Below are 25598 nucleotides of genomic sequence, written 5' to 3' on the forward strand. Positions count from 1 at the left end.
ATTATAAAAGCTAACTCCACATTTTCTTCTCTGATTTTTTTCAGAAATAGGCTAAAAGCATAATAAAACATCTTCCATTTATTTTATTCTCTTCTCATCATTAATTAATAGAACAAATATATTATCATACTTAAAATACACTCTGAAACTGTGATTTTAATATACTTTATTGAAAAAAGTACACAGTTTTAAATTGTTTTCAATGGGACAAAGCAATGGTCACCTCTATCTACCAAGTCCTTTTTTGATGAATCATGACTACCATATGCCAAATTCACATCTGCATGACTTGCAAAGTAAAAAGATAAATCTTTTTTCAACATATCTTTAAGAATTTACATCACCAACAGTTTAAAATCATGAAATGCTGATGCTCTGACTATATTTCATGTCCTCTATGTTGCACCATTTCCCAGTTCACAGTTTATCCATGTATTAGCATGCCAATTGAACACATCAGTCAATGTCACCTTGAGAAAATCGCCAACAGCAGAGGAAGAAGAACAAGAGGAGGTTTAGCACTAAGGCCTGAGACACCACCACATTCTCTTGCATTTTCCTAAAGAAAAAAAAAAGGAAAATAAACACAAGCCTTTACACTCAATTATGATACATAATTAATTACCAAACTACAGAGGCAGAAGAGGATTGGTACAAACAACAAAACCCATGAACTAAATACACTCAGGAAGTAATACAGGTACACATTTTCGTTTGAACAAGTTTAGACTGTAGACTGAAGGTGAGCATGATCAACAAGCATTACACAGTCCCCTCCATGCCATATTTTAGATCTCATTCTACATTGCATTACACCATCGAAGGCATGAAATAAAGTTACTCCAGAGTAAAATGGATGTCTGTGAACATATGCTGTACAAGCCACTGTAATCACATCCCGGTCTCTATCAGATCTCCGTGGCCCTATACAAGTAAGAGTACTATGCAGAACACAGAGTAGTAAATATGTGTAGTGACCCCCCCAAGCAATATAATGTGTAAACATAATAGCACAGTGCAGACTAATTTTGATAAATTCCAACTTATGTGAGAAAAAAAATCCTGAACTATAAAGGAGCACAAAATAAAAAGTGTGGCAACTAAAAATCAAGTGATATATTTATGTGTAAACTATAGCATGACAGTTGAGATTCTGAAACTAGTTACTGAAAAAAACATTAACAGCACAAAGTTCCCAACCATCTCTAATGAGGAGTCTTGTGGTCAGTGCTTGAGCCAGAGTAGGTTCTCAGATATTCCGGGCTGCCAGTTTGTGCTCACATCCTACCACGTTCTCTTATATGATACAAAACAGTCTACAAAAGCAGCAAGTCGAGACATTGTCTACAAGAGTACTAAAAAGATCTGCAGCACTTACAGTGTCACTCACTTCCCTTACTACTGTGTTCTGAGTATTCAGGATATTTCCTGATGTTTCATCTTAGAATATACTTTTCCTATTTTTTTTTTTTTAAAGAAATAAAACATCTACCATACTGCAAAAGAAAGGAAAAGTAGATAGAAACTTACTTCAGGGTGAAATCCATGACAAGATTCTGGGCGTCGTCTTATCTTCTGAGATTTTAAACGTTCACATTTAAGGGATTCATTATGTACAAGGTAGTTAAGGAGAGATATTCTGAACATTGCATTTTTATGTGAGTGTTTTGAAATGAATATAATGAAAATCTTTCAGCTCCTTCCTTCCCCTCCATAAGAAACCCAAGGTGATATGTGTGGTCAACACAAAAAAAGGTAGAAGGTAATTCTACTACTTTCTCCTCAGTGATCTGTAGTTTAGAGAGTATCATTTGCACTTACACTGCTGACCTGTCTTTCCATAATAAGTCTGCAATAAAAGCACACTGCAGGCTACTTTTGATAAATTCCAACTTCTGTGAGAAAACAAATCCTGAACTACAGAGGAGCACAAAATAAAATGTGGGACAACTAAAAATCAAGTGATATATTTATTTTACTACATTTTTATATTTTTGGAAAGCAGGATTCTGAAATATTTTCAGTATTCCAGTCCAACCCTAAAATAAAAAGTTAGCTATATTGTAAGTTTTATAAGTTCCAATATCAGGAGCTCCATTCTTATAAGGAAATCACATACTTAGGGCCTAATTTGAATAAGTGTGTTTGCTTAATTTGTACTGGCTGTTCAAAAAAAAAAAAAAGTGAATTCTCCTTGAAAATAAGTAAGAACGCATTCTCAGCTGGCTTAGTTTCAAACAGACCCAGCACTTTATAATTGGTAACAATGCATTCTTAAGTCATGTTGCAAGTTTTACATAATAAGAAATTTTTCAACATTTGGATCTTGAATCTCCTTCTGACAACTTTGCAAATAAAAGGATATACCTTATTTCTATAGGTGCCATGGTAATTGGTGGGACAGAATCACAGAAGCATTCATTATCTACTACCACCATGAAGAGATTGCTGCTTGGGATTTGCTGGATAACAAAAGACCTGCAAATTAAAAAGAAATCAAATAATGGTGACATCATCTGTATTTCTGAGCAACAGGTTTTGTTAGGGCTTTTTGAACTTGTCAACAACGCCTGTATTATAGTCACAAATATCATTGACTTTATATATCATACTATATCTCCACACCCTGTAGAATTAGAGGGCTTTGGACAATGCTTCCCTCAGTTCACAGAATATGGTTGTCCATTCTGAGATGTACATGAACCTGAAAGTTTCACAAGTGAAGCAGAATGGATAGGCTTATACTGCCGAGACATTAAAGCAAAGACTGAGACACAAGTGAATTACCAAGGAGTTTATCACATTTTTTTCTTTTTCAGATTTCAATCCTGAATCTCTGCTCTATTATGAATATCTAGCTATGTATTTATGATCTGGAATTTTTAAGTACACATGAAACCAATCTGCAAAAAATAACAGAGGTTCTTCTGCAGCCACGTAGTGATAACTCTCGGTCCCAAACTTTAGCCTCTACAATCACATTAGGGCCTTTATTCGCTCTGGCTCTTGCTTGAAGCAACATGAACTACTGGGAAAGATCTCAGCTTTCATCTGTCCTCTTGGGAGTCGTTTTATTACTGAGCCAACAAAACAGAGATTAAGCCTCAAAATCTTCCTAAGCGAGGAGATTTATTTTAGAATAATGACGACTATATGGTACAAATATGGTGATAACTCAGCACCACATTCAAATTAAGACAAAGTAGGCAACTCAAAAGGAGAGTGAGAAATAAAGACATTACTTGTAAGAAGGAAAGCACCCAGGGGAGACCAGGGAAGGATCCTGTGGGCACTATTCAATGATCCACAGAGTTACAATGAGCCAAACTCCTAAGCACGTACCAAAGAGAAAAGGGGGAGGAGGCAGAGCCAAGTAGGCACTGTTTAGCCTTTTCTTTGAAATTCGGGACACAACACAAAGAAAGGCTTTATGGCTTATACCCGATTCTTGAAAATTTTTTAAAACAATCTGTCAGAATTTGTATATGGTATCAACAGAATATCTGCCATATTGAATATCATTGAAAAATGGCAATTCCAGGAATTAGGTGTTTTTCAATGTGGTATGCTGGTAAATGTACAGAACGTTAAGTGAGGGTTTGAGCACCAAGAAGATGTGGAGAGAAACATATTTTTCCTCAGACATCTTTATTTAAAATACATATTGTCTTACTAAAATAACTCCCTGCTTTTTCCAAAGATCACAGAAGATGAAATAGTGGAGGGGGCAGGGAATATTCAAACCTAGCTTCAGAAAAAAAAAATTGGAAAACTGACTATAAAAATGTTGCCAACGGAAAGATTAAACACTTTTCAGTATTTTTTAAACTTACTGAACCTCCATTAAAATTACACTTAGAGTGATCTGCAATATGTTAGCTTTATGTTTATACATGAAATATACATTTATGGCATAATGTAAAAGGCTCAACTTTATAAATGTACCTACCAAACAGCTGGAGCATGTAGCAAGACTGACATCATTGTAATTGAGCATCTGTGGCTTTGTGGATTTGTGTGTGGGAGAAATGGGGCCAATAAAAGGAAAGGAGGGAAAACCTTTAACGGACAATAACAGCAAAACTGTACTGCATGAATTTCTCAAAACAGTTATGAATAAATCAAACCCTAAAGAATAGAAAAAAAAATTAATTTCATTCCCAGGAATTAGCAGTATTTGGATTTTGTGCAATCTGAAACTTCTATGTATTGTGTCTTTAAAACTAGCTCAGAAAAGGACCTGAAGGGTAGAAAGTGTTGTAACAATTAACTGGATGCCAAATGATGAATTTCTCTTTTTGATGAGAAGGGAGTAATCACTCTTCTGTTGTACCTATGGCGTGCCTGACTCCAAGACCTTTTGTGACAGCCCCTTTTTTGTGCCCCCCCAGTAAATACTGAAGCCTGTGAGAAAGCATGTACCATACAGCCAGGCTTAAAGGTGCCATTTCATGAAAGGTGGGCACATTTCCCATTTTATTTCTTCTTTTTCCCCCACTTCTCTGAGGTGGCGTAAGGGCCGCATGGTATAGGCTATTGCTTCCCCAAAGAAGGGGGTGGGGGTGGGGGGGGTGGGGAGAAGTAAATAAAAATTTGGGAGCTTTTCCTATCACTTCACCTAGCTGGAATGAAAACAGAAAGCACTTCAAGACAGAAGAAAGTTTCCACTACAGAACTATGATGCCGAGTAAATTACTATATGGCTTCTCTGACAAAAAAAGTCAAAAACTACAAAGGTAGGAATTAAGTCCTACACTTACAGAAAATTTTGCTAGACCTGGGGAATGCAGTATATGCATGGATTGATGGAAATTATGAATTAAAGGAACTACAAAAAGCAATATATTATGTTAAAAAAACTTTCCTACTTTAGGAATTGTATAGTAGATATCAACTAATTACACTGGTTCTGTCTACTAAATAGCAAATATTCTTACAAATCTACAGTCTGTTTATCTATTACAGATCTTTGTGAAGTGTCTAACCTTATGATGACATCCACAGAACATGTGACTGTCATCTAAAAAAGATGTCACCCACAAAAAGATGAAAATTTTGGCTCACTGCAGCTTTGTTTCCATAGTGCATAAGAATAACTTGCAAAGTGGAACAGCTAGCTTCTCATCCACCATACTAGATATAAATTAAAAAGAAAATGTTACCTTCCACCAGCAGTAAATAAATGTTTTCCCTTTCACAATTCTCAAACATAATCTTGAAGTTGTAAAGCCAAGTGCCTGTCCTCACCAGTCATTGACTTGTGAGGTCACAGGCAAAGGATTAATTTATCAACAAGTGAAGAGAGAGGACTGAAGACAGAGATCGAGTTGAGCAAATAATTAAGGGCAAAAAAAAAATATGTCCAGTTTAGCTTTCTTTTCTATTAATAGAATGTGCACAAGCAAATTATACTTCTTTCAGCTGCTGTAATTTAAGATCATTTCACAGTCATGAGGTATTCTTACCCTCACCAGATCAATGGCAAAGAAGTTTCTGCCAATCACAACCACTGCAGTTGCTCTGTGACTATTCAGATAATTCACATGGCACTGCTTCACTGCTTCCATGCCCAAACTGGATAAAGCACACAATCATCCCAGCAGCAGGTCTTCTGTTTGAGTTCAGCTTTCAGTTTCCATGGTGACATGCGCATACATCTTTGAAATTCATTTTCAGTGAATGTTCATGCCAGTAAGTCTCAGGAGCTGAACATTCACAGAAAACAAAAGATGCATATACACAGTGAGAACAAAGCCTTTCAAATACTGAAATATTCCACCAAAATGTTTCCCTGCGTATGCCAAGATTCAGTTGCAAGGGAGAAAAAACTCCAGCAATGCTGAACAGCTTCCATGACTGCAGTGGGAAATAAGGAAAGTTGCTGACAAAGTAATGAAAATGGTCTTGTCTTTTAAGTGAGCTCCACTGTGAGTCTCTAAAGTTTATATTACAATAAGCATTTCTGAACACCTGCTGGCTTAGGCCGTCATTTGTGTCACTGGCAGTATGGGAGCCAACTCTCAGGGACAGAGTAAGGGCTTTTATTGAACTTTCTTGCTGGTTTAACAAACAAAAGAATGTCTAATATTTATGGAGAAAGTTTCATGTTTAAATGGTAAAGCTCTTTTTGTGTTAAGTAATGTAAATCTTTTGATTTGAACCTTTTTCCTTTACACCAGTATCATCACCATCATTTGATAGTGACAGCACAGAAAAAGCCTTGCATATGTCTCCATATACAAAATGGAATAAACTGTTTGGGTTCCTGTTACGTTGAAGCCACTTTGAGTCAATAAGAGCTTTATTAACAATTTCTCCTCCATCTTTCATGCACCAAGGAACTAGTTTGGTTTATTTGATGTGCAGGTTCAGAGACTTAAAACAGACCCGAACACAAACTGCTTCTTCGCTTTGTGGGGAAGGTGAGGAAGGAAGACACTTAATACTTTGAAGGGGCAGAGAAAGGAGGAAGAAAATCTAGTCATGCCAAACTGTTTTGTTAATGAACTAAAAATAAGAATAGTAAATCTGCAAGAAACTCTGCATTTTGAGTCAGAGCATTACACAAGACTTTTCTCATGTTGCACACACTTTATCTGTTTCTTTCTAACCTATTTCTGTATCAGCTGATATAAAAGCATCCACACAAATATACAAATTGATTTGGGAAAAAAAACCAGCTTCATGTTTTACTTGGAAATAGTAAATATTTGCTCAAAAGTGCAAGTATTTATCTGTTGAAAATTAATTTATTATTGTGGAATGAAATAGGAAGACTTGGAATTCAAGTACTACTGCATTCATAATCATATTTGCTAAAGTTATGCTTATGAAGGCATGATAAGAAAGCACACTTTTAATGTGTGTCTGGTGGCTAAATGACTCTTCCCACAGAGAACCAGTTCTTTCTAATTTCTTAAGATAGCCTAGAATACGGAAAGCATCATAACAGGACTGTAATACAACTCTTGGAGGGCAGTCACACCAGCTGCCTTTGTGCATGGAACTCAGGTTCCTGCATTAGAAGGGTAATCATCCCCAACTTTGAACAGAGTACATGCAGAGCCGCAGACTATTCAAGGATAATTCAGAGCAGGAGCTTGGCTTCGGTGATCTGAATCATCCTCTGCAGGAGGGTCTTTCTCTCTCTTTAATGGCCGAATAGTGATCCTGCAGAGAAATGCATCCCGAATGGGGTGAAATGTGATGCCTAAAGCTAAGTGCAGGCTACAACACCTGTTCTAAAAGAGCCAGCACACTACATTCAAACCTGGTTCTATTTTCCAGTTTGAATCTCTTCCTTTTGCTTGTATATATAAATATTTTAATACAGTTATATTATATTTTGATCATAATAATTTCTTCCACAGACTATGTTTAAAAAAACCAAAACCAACAAACATAATTTCAAAAAGGTCAGCTCTTTTTCTTATTACAAGAATTACTTTCTCCTGTAAGGAGGAATAATTAGAAGATATACTCAGGGCAGTAGCAGAGTAGGGATTGAGCTGACACTACCCTTGGTGCACCGCCCTCTTTCCGCACCATGTGCTTCTTTCTCTTCCTTTCATCTTCCAGCCTCTGAACCTCTTGGGTGGCAAAGCATCAGTAAGGGAGAGGGACAAGCTTCCCTGGAAAGGAGGGAAATGTTGCAAGATGAGGGAAGGGGCAGGGATGTTGGGACAAGCAGTAAGAAAGGGACAGAGAGAAGGTGGTTATTAGTCGCTGCAGCAGGTGGCTTTGTCGCGGGGCTTCTGCGGTCTGTCCCCTTAGGGATTTCGGAGCATCTCCCATCGATGAAAATAGGCAGAGCAGTAGCAAGGCAGAGCTAGACCCTTTTTTTGATTCCTGGCTGCTGTAATCATGAGGCTTCTATATCTCCTGAAGGAAGAAGACCGGTTTACTGGCCAACTTGAAAATCACACACTTCTCTAAGTCACTTATTTCCCTTAATGCAGGTCATTGCTTCACTACAACTACCTGAATCATAAGGTGCAAAATCTGTATGTGGTAGGCTTAACATCTTGTCTCTGAGATGCTGCTGGCTTCAACTTTCCTTCCCTAACATAGCTGGATCCATAACAGGCAAAGCTAAGGTAATTCAATTTCAAACATGCAAGAGACGTGTCTTGTCCAGCTAAGCAAACCTAACCTTTAAGTTGTTTACTCTCTACTATTTGACTATAACCTCTGCTATTAAAGGAAATCAATATTACTGTTAAACAGCTTAGTCTGTATTTCCATGCAGGAGAGAGAATCCATTTCCTTGTCCACTGATGTTAAGTTTTGGATGGGATATAAACTGAAAACAGACCTGAGGTTCCCCTACTAATAAGCAGCCATTTACATAGCCCCAGACACACTCAGTCGTAAGGAAATGTGTTGAATGCAGCATATTTTGTGCAGGGCCGAGGGTGGGCCAGACAGCCTTAGAGGGGGCGCAGTCATGTTAGGCTGTTCAGACTGAGGATCCCAAATACCACCATTTATTGTTCACTTGCACTGAACTGTTTTCCTTTTCCTGGCTTACAACCATGCTGCTATTAGCTGGTGGCCAGTGACACCGCTACACGACTTGTTTCAACAACAAAGAATGGTCATAAACCTCCTAATAGCCTTCAGAAATCTCCAATTTTCAGACCCATTTTTCCCTTCTTTCTTCAGACAGTTGCAAAGTTTGCAAAGTGTTTGAGGGAACAAAATGAATGACAAGCAGCATGGAACTCTGAAGATACTTACAGGATAAGACTACACTAGAGGAACAAAAATATTTGAAGAAAATACCTTCCCATTATCCTACAGAATGGGAGAAATTTCTCTGTGATTTGAAGATGATTTAAGCACAGCACCAACATTAAAAGCAATTCAACTTGTTTAAAAACAATGCTGTGTGTTTCTAGTTAAAACTTAATTATTGTTTTCTCACAGAAATACTGCATTACTTTGCTTTGGTTTAAAACACGCTTGTTCATAAGTAACAGTTATTGAGTTATATGGTATATATTACAAACAATATACTTTTTTTAATTTTACAGAAGTATGCTGCTATTAAATCTGTGCTCATGACAACAGATGCTACGCAGTAGAGTATGTGGTCATGATAAACACATGGTTTAGGTGGGATTTTAATCCTATAAACATGTAAATGGCTGTTCAGATTCATCTTTAATTTCATGTTCAGGAGCTTTAACAGCCTGATTCAAGCGGGAAAAAAACCCCAAACCATATGGGTATTTTTCATTTGTTTCTGTAATGACCGTAGGAACACTTTAATACTATTGTTTAATGTTATAGTGAATGACTATGGGACTTTCATTCAAATTATGACTAGAATAATATCTCATTGTTGCATTAGCATATGTCACTCCTGTACTTACATAATCATATCAATCATTTTTAGGAGGCAACAGAAAAGATCTTTTAGCTACCAGTTGTTTTGCCCGTGTGGATGAATCCCACAAAGTATGGAAGAATTTCACTGCGAGGAGTTTGAACTGAAATAAACTGAGGGCAATATTTTCAAATTGGCAACCTAAACATGTGCACAAAGATGTGGAAAAGTAGTCTGAATTTCCATGGTACTCAACTCAGATAGCCCCCACTGGGCGCTCTGATGCTTGAGCATCTCTGTAAATTCAGCCATTCCCCTCGGGGCCTTTCAGTGTATTTTTTGAGTGCAAACCTGCGTTAATGAAGTTTGAGTATTTTGGATTAAGATTAGTTGTTACTTTGGGATTACATTTCATATCTGTCAAATTCAATCTTTCCTATTTTTTAGAGAAAGAAAAAACATACCAGCACCAGGGTACAGTAAATGGAAAATATTGTGCACTCTGCACTCAAATATGTGTTACTCACATAACTGTTGGTTGCAAATGTTCAACCCTAATGGTCTGGAACAAACTTTAAGCATTCAGCTGAAGTGCAGATATCCGCTGTGCTGTTTCCCAACTCCTATCATGTGCTTTCCAGGCTGCTGGCTACATTTCCAACCCACATTTCTCTCACTTATCACATTTTTTAAATGAATGAATGAAATGTTTATATCACAGTCAAGTTGGGCTACTTGGGTTTTTTTCAGATAAATGATGATAGAGAATGGAATATCTTTAATGCAATTTATAAAAATAACATGTATGCCAATAACAACATTTCTGAGAGCTGGAGCAGTTAAAGTATATGAAAAAAAAGCAGCTAGTGGTTCTCTTGTATAAAAAGAGACAGATAACCTCTCAGCCTCAGGCCTGTAACCTGACCCCATACTAGCAAAATATTGCTACCACGTATAGCCTGACTGACTGTAGCACAATCTGGTGTCGGTATAAACATACCTACTCAAAGCAAAGTTTAGAATCACGGATTCAAATGAACAATGTCATCCCCACCGTTCCTGCGTCTGCCGAAGGCTTGCAACCCCGGAGAGCTGTGGCATGGTTGGCAACCACTTTGCTTCAGTTAGGAAACCCAGAAGGGCCAGCCCTCTTTCATTATCAATCAGGGGATGCTTTCTCAAATAACTGATGCTCAGATAAAAGTCCCTTACCAACTGCATATTAGAAATGTTACAAATGTCCAAAAACTTTGAGTGCCCAGACTTTAGGAGGAAAAAAAGTACTTTGTGTAATGAGGAATTGGACTGTGCTCCTAAGCTTTCGAGTCCAGCCACCCACCCTTATGAGGATGTAAGATAATGGAGAGTTTCAGATCACTAGGTTTAAAATGGTCTGCAAAATTTTTGCAAAGAAACCGAGCTCAGAAATCCCACAAGCTTTACATATGAGTCGAGGTTCATACCCCTGAACAAACCTGAGCTGAGAGCGTGGCATAAGGGGGTCTCCATAGGCAGAGTGGTTACCTGATTCTGTGGTAAACTGCTCACAATGAACAACAGAGGAGATACCGTAATCGGCACAAAGCAAATCATATCAGAGGTCTCTTAAAGCTTGGACTTTGCTTTTTGACGCTGGCACCTGGTTAGCAGGACAATGATAGGGAGGTGAGAAAAATTATCCAGACTGGAAAATGCAGTTCTACTATAGCATGTTAGCCAACATGTGGTTTTTAGCAGAGGTTTTTTTAGCCCTACTTAAGTAGCTGTGGTTTGTATTGAGAGTTATCTCAGGTAATGTTTTTAAAATACTAGATGATTTCTAAGCTAGATTCTAAATATAATTTAGAGATTAAAAAGCCAGTTGATTTCCTCTGATTTAGGAAGGCTCACAAGTATCACATGACATTCTAAAAGTAACTTTGGAATTGCATGAATTGGTAACTACTCTTCAGCTTTAGGTCCAGTCTCATCTACGAAGATGACTTGGCTCTAGCAAAGAGCTACACAACGCAAACTGAAGTATAAAAAGCAGAGATGATCAGGAGATTCACATTAAAAGTGTAATAAACCCTAGAACTAAAGTGCTCATCGGATGTGCCCACAGTGTGCTTTGCAAGGATGTTGCTAATTTAGTTCTGTAAACGTAAACTTTAGCAAAGATTGAGAAGGCCACATCTGACAGAATTAAGTACACTGCATGTCGTCTTCTCCATAGATAGTTAAAACTCAGTAATATTTTAGGTAATATATAAATGTTCCCTGCACTGCACTCGAATCTTAAGAGTCACAGTTGTTTTTCCAAGTTAAAGGCTACTAAATATCCATTAAGCTCTCAAATCCTTTATAAAGAGAAGTGCTACATGTACAGATGCCTAAGTCATGTTTGCATTGTTTTTCATCAGACTATAATGTAATACGAATATATTATAAATTCAAATGAATTTCCTAGTATTAGCAATTCTTCACAAGTGTGCCTGGCTTTAAAAATTCACTGCAATGTTTCCCAATTTTAATGAGTTTTCCTTCTCCAAGCCATCTTTGATATATACATTACTACTCAGCTTTATATATTATGGCATTCATACAACTTTTTGAATCTCCTGTCATTACAAATATCCTTTCATTGTGTTGGCTACTATCTATCATTTGTTTAATATTTATTACTGCTTCTTTAAAATGTAAAATTATGTTAACTTGAAGCAGAGTAATATTTACATTTTATAGCACTACTGAGCTTAACTATGAACAGTGAATGGGTAGGGATCACCACCTTCCCACGCAGAAGTTTTATTTATAAACTTCTCAAGCAATTCAGCTCTAGGCTTATTTGGAAGACATTTGGAAGACTCATTTGGGCAGTTAAGAGAGAGAGCACATCTCATCCTACTTGTCAGAAAAAAACCTACAGCAAAACTAATGACAACATTAGTAGACTGAATTGCTAGGAAGCTGACCCATGTGTCTCCAAGATTTTACAGTACTTACAGATGGACCACATGGTCAGTGCTATGAAGTCTCCTAATGAAGAAGATGCACACAGCTGCAAGAAAAGACCACCATACATTTCCTCACCTTTCTCTTCCTTCTATAGAGTCCCCCTCTCATTCGATATATATTCCTTGCCATGAAAAATGCCCTTTGAAAATGATTACTATGGTCAGAATTTTTTTTACATTAAATATACTTTTTCTCCATTGATCCATAGTGATTCTTTCATTCTCTAGCTTTTTTATGATGATTACAATGCCAAGCAAATTGAGAGAGAGAATTTGAATACAGATTTGCATGGTTTTGTCAATTAAATAAACAAACTCCAAGGTTTTGATTTTGAGGGGAACACTCTGGTATAGAAACTGAGATAATAATGAAAAACTATTTTCAATATAAGGTGGCATTCTGTGTATGAGCAGCTACAACACTCCTGAATTCAATTCAATTCAAGCAGACTAAAACAGTTCTGAAACAAAAAAGGAACATTGGAAATCCTTGTCTATTTAAAAACAAAGAATCCAAGCAAACAACAAAAAAACCCAACCTTGAAAACTGTCCAAAGGATTGTTAAACTAATGACTCGCAGGCACAGGCCTGCCTGGTAACATATATGTCTTGCCCTATTATTTCATATACCTATTTTCTTAAATGAAAATAGTAATCTTCAGTGTTTCCTGAACTGGTCATTTAAAATATACATTATCAAAGGGTAGAGTTAAATTACCCGTACAGTGACTTTAAATTGCACCTGCATGACAAACATTATAATCACTGTTGCCTTTGGAGTGAAGAGGAAGTTACTCAGCATGCAAGCGGAGATGTGTGGGTAACACACAATATAGGATTTTAAACTAAGCATAAAGACCTTTAATAAACAATTCTAGCAGTTTAAATTGCATAATTTGATACTTTTTACAAGGAAAGAACAGGAAAAAAAGTAACTTTGGGGATCTTCTAGAGTTTTGGGGTTTTGGCTATGGTAAGTTTCTACCAATACAGCTGTTGCCGCAAATATAAAGACTTTAACTCTCATAAGTATTCTGCAAGTCTGGAAGATCTGATTTTCAAAATGGAGGTGCAAGATGGCTATAGATTAAGATTTTGAGCCTTGAGCCTTCAACAATTAACTACTGAGGTATGTGAAATACTTTCCCTTGAAGATACTCCTTGACTTCCATGCACACCTAAGCAAGCTCTCAGAAATGAAGATCTGTTCAACATTGCCAAGATCAGCAGTGAGCAGTTTGACTACAGCACACCTGTGACTCAACACGGGCACAGGTCAAAACCATTTCTGTCCATGGTATCGCATGTGCACTTGGTATAGTTGCTGAAAAAGCAAGCGTGCGAAACCATACAGTCTAAACAAAGTATGGTGAAATATAGAGAACGTTGGTTTTCTTCAGGGTCCTGTAAAATGCATACAGTAAAATGAATACAACCCAAAATGTCTTCTGAAGACTGACTATAATTTACTGCCCAAACTACACCAGGAAATCTCCAGGGATATTCTGATGTACATAGATAGAGCTCCAAATGAGAAGAAATTGGCCCTTGATGCTTTGATTGTTTTATGTGGCAAGCTGATTTGTTTAGAAGTAAACTAACTACATCTGAAAAGGCAAATGATTATTTATTTCATGGGAAATTGAACTGCGTATTTATTTACACATTTTAAACACGATCAAGTACAGCAGTTTGGCAAGCTTCTGCTGAGAAAGAAATGCAGAAATATTTTAGCAAATGTTGGTATGTTGCAAGATTAAGTGTTTTTTGAAAACCATTACCATTTTAATGTCTTCAGATTGCACTATTCCTGAGACTAATACTCATGCCCTGAATAATCTGAATCTAATTTGTATTGTTATTTTATCTGTTACTGCCAAATAAGTGTATTCAGTGGACAAGTCTGAAATTTGCCATTATAAATCCACACGAAGGGTTCAGTGTCATCCTGAACTGTAACTCCACTGCCATTTACCTCTTTTTATTGACAATGAACAGCACTCAATGCCCAGTCTATAAGAAAAGCAAAAGAAGGCATTTGTTTTATTGATGATTTTCCGTAAATAATTGTCTGCTTACTAACACTCCAATGGGCCAAATATGTAATACATGGGATGGTGTTTAATCAAATAAGTAGTTCCTATCAATTTAACAGGGAATTTACATGTGATATACAGTAAAGTGAACACTTACATTCATCTTGCATAATTAAAACACGCATTTAATTCTTTCCCAGGGTTATGATGATTGTAGCTACATACTTCCTTGCTTCCCTAGTGAGAATATCGCATTCTCATATTTACTTTTCTCTTTATTTTGTGTGGTAAGTCTGTGCACAAAGAATCAACTGGGAACAAAACAGTTTCTCTGGGTTTTTGGTGTTGACCTTGTGGACCCCTGAGTGCTGCAATTAAAAGAGAAGGGGGCTTTGCTCCCTGGGTCATTGGAAGTAAGGCCAGATTTTTGATCTGCATCCAAGTCCAATATGTCATCACACATGAACAGGAGAGGTTGAAAGGGCAGATTTTTAAGCATCTGACTGTGCAACTGCTGCCTGATTTGTATACTCATTTTTACAGTTGAACACGCAAATTTGGCAACTATGCACTCAAATGGTTCCTTGCAACTTTGAAATTTTAAAATATACACTAAAGGTATAAATAGTCAGATGCGTAAGTTGCTGTGCCTACAGAAGAACTATACCCACATTCATAGCAGTCTGAGTTAATGCTGAAATTAATGGTATTTTCCTAAATGAAGCTAGATGAAAACATCTGAATTCTCATGCAAAAAATGAAATTCGCAATTAGAGAAAACTTTTGTTTGTTTGTTCTACAAACAGATGAGTGGATATACTAAAAAGATCAGGTAACTTTGGTCAAATATCAAAACATCCTTTCTAATTTATAACAACTTCATCTTTCTAAGGATGCTTTTCTTAGACATTTTTAGTGCTTTTAAAGTATCAGCAATTAAACTTTGCAATGGTGAGGTCACCAGAAGGCAAAAACTGGTAATGTAACCAGTGAGAATTGGTGAAGAACTTTGGTTGACACACTTACTTGTATTAAAAAGTGGCTAACACATTGGGGCAATACCTCATAAAACTGCAAGCAGCATTGAGATGCTGATTTAGCCAAAGACTTCAAATTTAATGTCTAATCAGAAACACATCTCTGAGCAGCACAACACCTTTAAAACCCATACCAAGTGTGTTTGGCATTAGTGTAGCTCTGACTCAACAGAAAGAGTGCCATTTGACATTGATAAAGAAAAAACGTTTCTCTTTAGAAATTAACTATTTCTGACACTGAAGCTGCCATAGAACATTCAACAGTCTATCCCCTGGGTTTTCAGAAGTAATGCTTTTTTTTTTTTTTTTAGCTTTTTGCTATAAAAGGGAATAGCTTACTGGAAAATATGAAAGCATTTCAGATTTTTAAAAAATCCCAGTTTTTCCTCTCTTGTTGACAGTGCTTAGAAAATGTGGGTTGACCTGTTTTTGATTGCTGTTTGAATAACAGATTAATTTAATAATCATTGGGATATTGAATAACAAAAAATTATGGGATGGGACAGCCAAACTGTGACCCTAATGACATTCTTATGTTAATTCTTATTTTCTTTTAGGCTCCTGCTTTCTTAATAAAACCTATATTTTTGAAAATTGTTTTTAAACATTGCAAATTATCCCAAAGTAGCATTTATTTTTTGCTAGTGAGAGATAAGTTTACATATAGAGAGTGTATTTTATAGGTCTGTGTACATCTAGTGCCTGAGTCAAAGTCCACTTTTGGACTTTGTATAGGTGCCCTTCCGTTGATTGAATAAGCTTTCAGAAATGGCTGAAAAGGTGAGCCAGCTATTTATGGAGTAATTAGCATGTAGTCCTTTCTACTGTGTGATTTATTTGTGAAGATACTTTGATTTAAATCCAAGCACCCATGATTAAAAATTATGATTGAAAACATTTATAAGAACAAGGCTTATTTTTTGTAACTACAGTTGGTCAGTGTTCCCCTTGGTAACTGTGAAGTGTGGAATATTTCTGTAAGACCAGTAACAGCACACCCAGGGTGCAATAAGACTGAGCCTCTGACTCTCACTCTGTGACCTTGTTCACTATGACTGTGACTTTGTTAGCAATAACGCAGTATTTGTGCTCCAAAATGTCCTATCTAAGTAACATTATATGGTTTCAATTAACATCAGCCATCATTTTTACTTCTACTAAGTGACTGCTTTTAGTCTCCTTTTTCATACAAGGGATCTATAGTAGTACCTGACTGACACTGTAGGAACAAAAGAGAGTGACTTGAATAAGTAACCTGTGACACGAACTTTCTTGCAGCAGAGTATTTGCGCAACTTTTGTGGCAAACCTGTTCACAATATACTGAGTTTTCCAGTGTCTTTCAAATAGGTTTGCAATATTGGAGTGGGTGTATATTCAGCTAAATATTTACAAATACCTTCTTCTATTTGTAATCAAGATTTGCAAGTATATATCACAAACAGATTAATCTATAACATGATCCAAGGAGAACTCAGAAAATAATCCCACTGACTCAAATGGATCTGAATCAAGAGCCTAGTATGCAACAGATGCTGTGCAGATTAACCATTGAACACAGCGTCAGTTCAAGACTCACTGTATATAAGGTTGAACCCTAATTTTGACTGATTGAGCCCATCATTCTTGAATTACAAGTATTAAGCAATACACTTGCTTGTAAAAATATTTATTGGTATTGAGGCCATGAAACAGAAAACTAGGTCAGAAGATGTGGGTCTACAAAGAACTTTGGGTCAAATTCCTTAGCTGTTCTGCAGGAGAGTGTCCTGGGTTATAACAGAAATATTTGGAATCCAATACAGTCTGCAATCTTAGATACAATTTGTAGATTGTTAATGACAGTGGGTAAACGGTATAACGAAGAACTTTCCCATGAGAATCTAATAGTTCTTCTGGATTATTTCTTTAGGTTTTGCCATTGCTTGTGGAGAAAAATAATGGGTGCCTTGAGATCAGTTTGTAACTTACAGGGTTTTCTTTTATTTTTTTGTTCCACTGTGGAACACAAAATGTTTTTCTATGAAAAAGATCTTAGCGCATTATTTTTGAAATACTATAATTTTCACTAAACTTAGTTTCCAGCTCAGTGCTGTCCAAGTATTGCAGAATTGTGTTATTTTTGAAAGTTATTTCCTTTGACCTGAAGTTACTTTAGAAGACAGACTGAAATCTGCATTCCTTTGAGAAAACCTGGTCCTGTTAAATTAATCTTCTTTTCATGGAATCATGTCTTTTTGCAATATTTAAACAGAATCATAGAATGGTTTGGGTTGGAAGGGACCTTCAAGATCAGCTAGTTCCAACCCCCCTGCCATGGGCAGGGACACCTTCCACTAGACCAGGTTGCTCAAAGCCACGTCCAACCTGGCCTTGAACACTTCCAGGATGTATGGCAATTTGTGGCACAACTTCTCAGTAAACTTCTGCTAAATGATCACAAAATAAGGCTGCTTGAATTCTACAATGCTGGCATGAAGCACTCATAGCAGTGTAACATACATTGTATTTGATATGTCAAGTGGAAAAATCACAGCTTGATTTTGTTGAGTTTGTACTTTTCAGGCAGTGGGACCTATTGTTACACTTAAAGGGTTCCCTAGGATCAATTTACAAAGCACTTTCATACTTCTATCCCACAAAGCCATATAAAACCAATTATTCATACTAGACATTAATAATTTCCTTACAACTAAAAGTTGGTCAGCAGCAAATTAGAAGTGAATATTAGTACTTAAAATGTAACTCCAGTGTACTTACTCCTATTTCCTATTTTAAAATAATGAAGATATTGAGGAGAAAATTTAGGAGCAAGTCCGGAAGCACACCTATTGACTGCAAAGTGAAGAAGTTTTCACATTTATTTGCTAATTGCATATTGATTTAGTCTGGAAAGGGAGAGTTGTAACAATTTTTGTTTAACTTATAAATTCTTCCTGACATTTATATTGATAGACAAATTATTGCTGTTAATACTAATCTCCTTTGCGATGATGACCTCTCAGCATAAAGGAAATCCAATTAAGAGACTTACTGAAGTACAGAAATTCACATAAACAATACCTATGCAATTCTTGCATTAAAATGTACCATAACTACAGTAAAAATGTCACTGCACATAGCCACTAAATGCAGAAAAAAGACATTTTCAGTATGAAGGAGGAAAGCTAGACTGAAGTCTTTCTCTTCTTTTAACCCTATGAGGGACAACTTTACAGTAGCACTGGTAGAACTGACAAGGTTGCAGCACTGACATGTGAGATTCGTTACTATTAACTCAGCTTCCCAGTACTGAAATTTTGGAGGATAGATTTAATCTTCTCCCACTCTTTCAGCCTAGCAGTTCTAAGAAGGAAACACTGTTTGGCATTCAAGTAAAACACCCAGATCTCACTGTACCACAGGGGAACTTCTAACCTATCCAGCAGGGCTTCAATCCAGCATAGGAGAGCACAAACCTTTTCTTATCTAAGTCTTTACAGAATATGCCCTTAGAATGCTGCCTGTGTCCAGGAAAAGTCTTAAAACATTCACTATTCTTTGAAATTAGTATAAGCCTCTACTGGTTTTACATTTTTTGGTAGAAAATAATAGGCACTGCTTTAATTTAAGAGTATCAAACTTTTAAATGACCCCTGTAATAAGAGAAATGACACCCTGACAGAGGTCATTATATGAGATAAAACATAACAGACTTGTACGTTCTTCAACATAACCTTGAATAATTCAGTTTTATTGCTTTGTCACAAACAGTTGTATAAAAAAAATTGAAAGGGCTTACTTGAAACAGTCATCGCAAGCAATATTCCCCGTGGTCTCCTTTATAGTGCGTTCGGAAACAAAAGCTGGATATTCAGTATCACAGGGCTCTAGGGTTTGTTTCAACCTCTGCGCTATAGGCACAGGAAAAAATATCTTGATGTTAACATGGGAAGAACAGCACACAAAATTCTGAACAACATGAGATGCTGTATTACAGAGCTCACAGAGAATGGAAATGTTACTCAGCTTCTGCCACCCTGTGAGATTTCCTAGGCAGTGCATAACACTATTTTTTCAATTAAAAAAAAAAAAAGTTTATCCATGGAATGTAATTTTGTAAGACATAACTGTTAAAGTAGTTATTCATGGTTTAGCCATTACCAACCTGCTTTACATTTACTCATAAGCTTTTATTCTTTCTCCGTAGATTCAAGATAGACTTACTGTCATTTTTATTTCAGTGATGCTGTGCATCACCAACTATTATGTATGAGGGTTTACATTTATTTGATATCTAAACCGTGGTACATTTTACTGAAGCCAAAACACTTTTTCAGATTGGAGCTTGGGAATCAGAATAACTCTGTGGGTGGGGGGGGGCAGAAGCGGTACTTTGCCCAGAACCAATGCTTGTTATCTCCTTCCCAAAATAGTAATAACTGAGACTCCATAACACTTTTAATCTGAAGCCCTTGCAGTACAAGGGAAAAGAAAGTGTCACTCTTTACCTCTTCAAGATTGGGAAATTTTGGTACCAGGAAGCAGTGAGACTGGTTCAAGGTCAAACTACAGGACAGCAGCAAAGCTGGGAACTGAAGGCACCTCTTCTGATTCCCACACTGATGTATCTGTTGGACAATGTCTCTCCCTCATTCCCTTTCTTTTTCCTCCCCACCCCTTCATTCTTCCTTAACACAGAGATAGACTTGCACATCAGCACAAATGTTAAGCCTATCTTAAACTAATTGCTAAGTGAGAAAACAAGACAAGGTATGACAAAAATAGATTACACTAAACAGGCTCTCGGACTTGACAGATCTTCCATTCAAGATAATCTGTTTCAGAGTCCGTGGTGTATCTACTGCGCAGTGCCAGGGGAATGACCAAAACTGCATTTGCAATCAAGTGCTAGGACATGCATTTCTGAACCATTCGTAATTTTTGTATATAATTAAAAAAATATTCCCCCAAATGCACAGATCTCAAGGGAGATACTACAGTTGGTCAGAAAAGTTTTGTTATCTTTCATGTTTTCACTATGGTTGTGATATATTCAACAATTTAGCATTTAAAAAAAAAAAGTCTGACAAGCTCTACTGCACCTTCTCCCTTTCGCTTCTGTTCTCTTTATCTGTTGCCAAGAATGACTGAAATTTATCACCTGTATTTTGGGTCTACCCTCACTTCTATCAGCATATGGCTTGTGTAACAAAGAGACTGCCAAAGATCCACGTCTCAGATTTCCAGCACCTCGTCAGAGTGCAGAAGGTGATGGGGTTGCCCAAGGTTTAGGGCATCAGTTTCTTCCCTCTCATGTACAAATGTGATTGAGATTACAAGATCTTGTGCGGAAGTATTTTTCATACTAGGGTTCGGTAAATTGGCAGGTGTGGGGACCCTCTAGGATCTTGGTAATATGAGATGCTCTATTAACGTCACAATTTGAGCAGGAAGCAATTTCCCCATTAGAGGAACTGATCTTCTTCTGAGCTTTGTTAAGCATTGTTAACTAAAGAAAAGTGCAAGTTCATTAGTTTTAATTTCATGAAGTGCAGTCTTAATTATTACAACTCTTAGTGGTAATGTAGCATCTTTACAGAAGAACATACCTAAGCATGTGCTTTTCTCTCCTGCTGACTTCTGTCTTGTGAAATCTCTCTTGCTTTTGCTTTACTAACACACGTTGGTTTCCAAACTACTATCACTTCCTACCTAACCAAATTTGAACTGGGCAAGCAGTACCATAAAAAAGATGACATTCCAATGAGCATGATGAAGGGGTATTTTCAGTACTCTTACTCATCAAAGAAATGGAGCCAGTGAACTGTGTAGTTAAAACTTCACTTTCAACTAAAACATGAATGAAAATTCCTCGATCATGCTTGTCTGTCAAAATGCTGTAATGAGAGTTTTGTCTTTAAGAAAAGAAAGGTTGCAAGTTATTAATGCCTATCTTCTGTAGTTAGTACATGCTTAAAATACAAAACAGACATTAATTTTCATAAGATGAAGAGGGATGCTCTCTTTAAAGGATATTTTCCCTAACATACGATGCAAGTGCCATTGAGTGTTTCATGTCAGGATATGGTAAGGCACATTTGTACAGTACACTTGAAAAAACATCCAAAAGAGTCACCCATTTCCTACAGTGGCTGCTTTGCGCTATTCTGCAAACACCAAGGACTAAGACTGGCACACCTGCCATTCTTCTTCACATATAAGGAACAGTTTTGCATTTTCTGGGTCTAGCACAGCAAACCCTACTGTCCTTCACAGCCATCAGCATAAAAGACAATTTTCATCGTGTTTGGGGAAGTCACTGGAAAGTTAGTCTTGGTTTTTAGAAGACCTGTCTAGGCACTGCTGATTACAAAGCAGCCCCAAAAGCAAACAGTGTCCAGCTGCTTCTCACGAAGCTCTATTTGTGTGTGTGCATCCAATCTACATCGGGCTCATTGGTCGTGTGTCAGAATTGGCTCCAGTGTTGCAATGCAGCGTACAGTTTACATCAGCGTGGGAAAAGCTACGCTAAGTTCGTGCACCGACATTTCCAGAAGGCTCTTGCCAAACCTTCACCTCCAGCAGACACCCACCCATCTCAGCCTCCCCTTCCCCTACACAGCATTTACAACCCGTGCGGCTGTACCCTGACACGGGCTTTCCCATTTACTGCCGTACTTTCCAGTTGCTCCAGCGTAGATATTTCTGCTAGAAGAGCTCCAGCATCTTATTACTACAGGGGATACTGGAATATTCCAGGGCACCAGTATGTTCCATTTTCCCCTATACCTTAACTTCAGACAGGATATTATTTCGGCATAAAGACAGCCTAGTACCCAGGCAATTCAACTCTAACCCGAAGCCCAAAGGAGCAATTTTATCCCCTGCTATGCTAAGGAATATGCAAATCAGCACATATGAGGCTGAAGAATTCCGTTTAAATCATTATACCAATAAATGGCATGCAGCATAATTTGCCTATGAAATAGCCAACTGAAGAGCACTGCTCTTGTAAATTAGCCCTTTACTTTTAAGCAACACTTCTGAAATGCCGTAAAAGGTCTGCTAAAATGTAAAAGACAGTTGACAATGAAAACTTCCAGTTCTTACGGGAACTGTTAAAATTTCATTATTACAAATGAAGCCTCCACATTTTTAAGAATTATTTTGAGTAAATTGAATTTTAATTCAATTATTTTATTACTTTTAAATGTCTACTTTGAATGGAATGATAAAACAAAATACTGTTTTAACCAGTCTTGTTTAAAAATAAAAGAATAAAATTTACTATCTTAAGCCTTAAAAATTATTTCATATGAAATTCTATTGAGGTGACTATGTTCCTGTGGACATTTGTTGAAATGGCGTTTTCCAGCACAATAACTCCCCTACATATTAAAGCAGCTCTAGAAAAAAAAGTAGTATAAGCAGAAAAAGGCTAGTGTAATTGCTTTATTCACACAGACTGTTTTGGAATGAAGGGAAATGTTTTTAAAAAACATATTTAATCATTATCTATTATTTTAACTTTTTCATTATAGTAGTATACTGTATTCCTAGAGTACACACAAACACTTTGTGGTTATTCATAGAAGATCTTCATTCTCTTGTGTTTTGGGAAACATTAACAAAGAAGAGGATGCTGACATGGGAGACAAACTATTGTTATCAGATGTCTATTATTTAATCTAAAACATTTTATGCACACCTGAATTTCTAAAATCCAATTTAATCTAGACATTTCTGTCATTATGGCCAGGAAAAAAAATTACACTTACCTTTTGCTGTTAGATCAGAGTGCCACCAACTGCATAGATTAAATTCCACAAGGAACCTAGAGAAAGTATTAGAGTTTTCATATTATGCCACAGAATGTTTTCAAAACACTAAACTGGCAGTAGTTCAATACCATTAATCCTATTTTAAATAAAAGCTAACACAGAATTGAAATTCATGTTACTAGCACAACTCTGGGATTATCAACTACTGCTATTCTCATATTTTCACTGGGTTGTATTTTACCACTGAGAATTTATTCCAAATTTAACCCCATCGATAAATCATATATTTACTTATTAATAATTTATTGATCTTATTTGAAGTTTCCATTAAAATTCTCAGTGCATGGAAGCATACAGTATTTTTACTGCTGAACATTATTGAACATTATTTCTTCATGATGGAGCTATTTTGACTCTCTAGTAACATACTATAGGATTATAACTGTCCTGGCTACAGTACAGGAGCACACATAAAATACATTCTTATATTAATTGTGGGACTAAAATAATAAAACTATTTTATTTCTAGGAGCAGAAAAGATCGATTAACCAGTGTCTTATCAACTCTAGCTAGCTGTGTAGAGAATGCATTTTCCCACTAAAATATACTGCAATTTCCTTTGAAGAATGGACTGAAATGTCAGTCTATCAGATATTGTAAGTGTAAAGAATGTGAAACCAATATCTAGTTTATCATATGGACATGAAACTACAATACTTATAAACACAGAAAGTTTCTTGAAATTTTTGAAGCTGTTATATGCTAACATCAAAGTCTCATTTTAACATGATTTCTTTCCCTGATATTTACTTTGAAAGCTGCATTTGAGATCAATCTCTGCCCTCTGGCAATAGCCATTCAGTTAATTCTCCTTAACTCTTATTCCAAACTTTGATGAAAGCTCATACAATTTACAATTAAAACAAAATTACTACAAGAAGAAATTAGTTCTATTGCAAGGAAGATAAAATTCACTTAAATCTGCAACCCTGCTCTCTGAGAAGAACAATAATCAAACATAGAAGTTAATAACAGAAGACACATTTTAAGGCTTCCTCTTCTCCATATGATATTTCTCTGATTTCTTAGGCAATCTCTCTTAAAGGCAAAGCTCATTATGTATCAACTGGAAATGTTAGAAGAATTAGGCAACGTAAAAACATTCAGCAACATCCAGAGTACACCTTATCTGGCAGATAGATACTCTAAAAGGTCCATCCTACAGAAATTCATGAAGTGACAAACAGTACAGTGAATCACTATAACAGTTTGCTCTATTGACAACAGCCCACCCAAGCAGCATTACAAACAGCCAGACACTTATGTAAAATTTAACAGTAACCACAATAATAAATTTGGTTTGTATATTGTGAACTGCGAGACTTACTGAGCAAAGACATACAGATATAAGTGAAAACCATGAATAATCTAATAGAAGTGCAACTGTGCATTCATATAGCCAAAATTTTCTGATTTTAACAACGCAAAATTGGAAAGCAAAATATTGTCAAATATTACTATATTTAAAATAATTTAATAAAAGCAGCACAACGTATGTAAAAGGCAAAAAGTACAAATATTCGTTAAGTATTCAAAAGTACAAATATTCAGCAATTCATACAAATATTGATGAAGTTCTTGATAAAATTTACTTACAAGACAAGCTCAGTCATAATCCATTTTACTGCAGCAAAGAAGGCATTATAAGGCTGAAGAGAAGCAACTCATTTAATAAAAAGGCAAAACATGCAGTATTTATATCTTAACTGAATTCTTCATGTAAAGACAATGTTATGGATATTCAAATGCATGGGTAGCATGAGAAAAAGAGCAATAACTTTTTCTTATGAAGGAGGAAATATATTGAATATTAAAATATATAGTAATGAAATTTCCTTTTAATGTGGTTGGTCATATATGCAGATTATCAGTTGGAAAAGGGAAGTTTTGCAAATGACTCTTAAATCGTTAACCTCTAGGGGTTCCTATTTCCCAGGCTATTGCTGGAGGAACAGCTCTGGTAGATAATATGAGCTTTTCTTAGGCTGCAATTCACAGGCTTGCCTCTCTGTAATGTAAATCTCTTATTCATTGCCTCAGTCTAATTAGCGTAGGGAAAGCTTCTGAAGTTTGAATTGACCTAAATGAAGTTATCTGTGTCATATTGAAGGTCCAGTTGTAAGCACTTTATAGGTAGTTTTTAAGGTTCTTCCCTCCTCCTTCTATTTTTCTGGATCATAACAAACACAGCAAATACTTTCAAAATCCTGTTTACAGTACTTCTACTATATTTTGAATGTTTTCTTTTTTAAAAGAATATCACTAGGATTATTCTTCTATGAATGAATCTCAGGCAGAAAAGTCAGTTTCCAGAAATTTGGAAAGGAATCTATCCTTCTCTCACTCATTTGTGTTAGGGTCTCCTAGTTACATG

At 36.4% G+C, this 25598-nt stretch overlaps 1 protein-coding gene across 1 annotated transcript in view; it reads right to left on the minus strand.

The window, feature by feature from the left end:
- Window positions 1-209: 209 nt before the first annotated feature.
- CACNA2D3 (calcium voltage-gated channel auxiliary subunit alpha2delta 3) overlaps window positions 210-25598 on the minus strand; it is a 475703-nt gene continuing 450314 nt past the window's right edge. The window contains exons 33-38 of the mRNA XM_075052542.1: window positions 24821-24873; window positions 23161-23216; window positions 19182-19293; window positions 2366-2478; window positions 1531-1613; window positions 210-559 (exon numbers count right to left, since the gene is read on the minus strand). Of these exons, the coding sequence (XP_074908643.1) occupies window positions 467-559; window positions 1531-1613; window positions 2366-2478; window positions 19182-19293; window positions 23161-23216; window positions 24821-24873 (510 nt within the window). The 3' untranslated portion in view covers window positions 210-466. The remainder of the gene's footprint in view (window positions 560-1530; window positions 1614-2365; window positions 2479-19181; window positions 19294-23160; window positions 23217-24820; window positions 24874-25598) is intronic.

The sequence above is a fragment of the Buteo buteo genome, chromosome 21 (genome assembly GCF_964188355.1).
Source record: "Buteo buteo chromosome 21, bButBut1.hap1.1, whole genome shotgun sequence".
Classification (NCBI taxonomy): domain Eukaryota; kingdom Metazoa; phylum Chordata; class Aves; order Accipitriformes; family Accipitridae; genus Buteo; species Buteo buteo.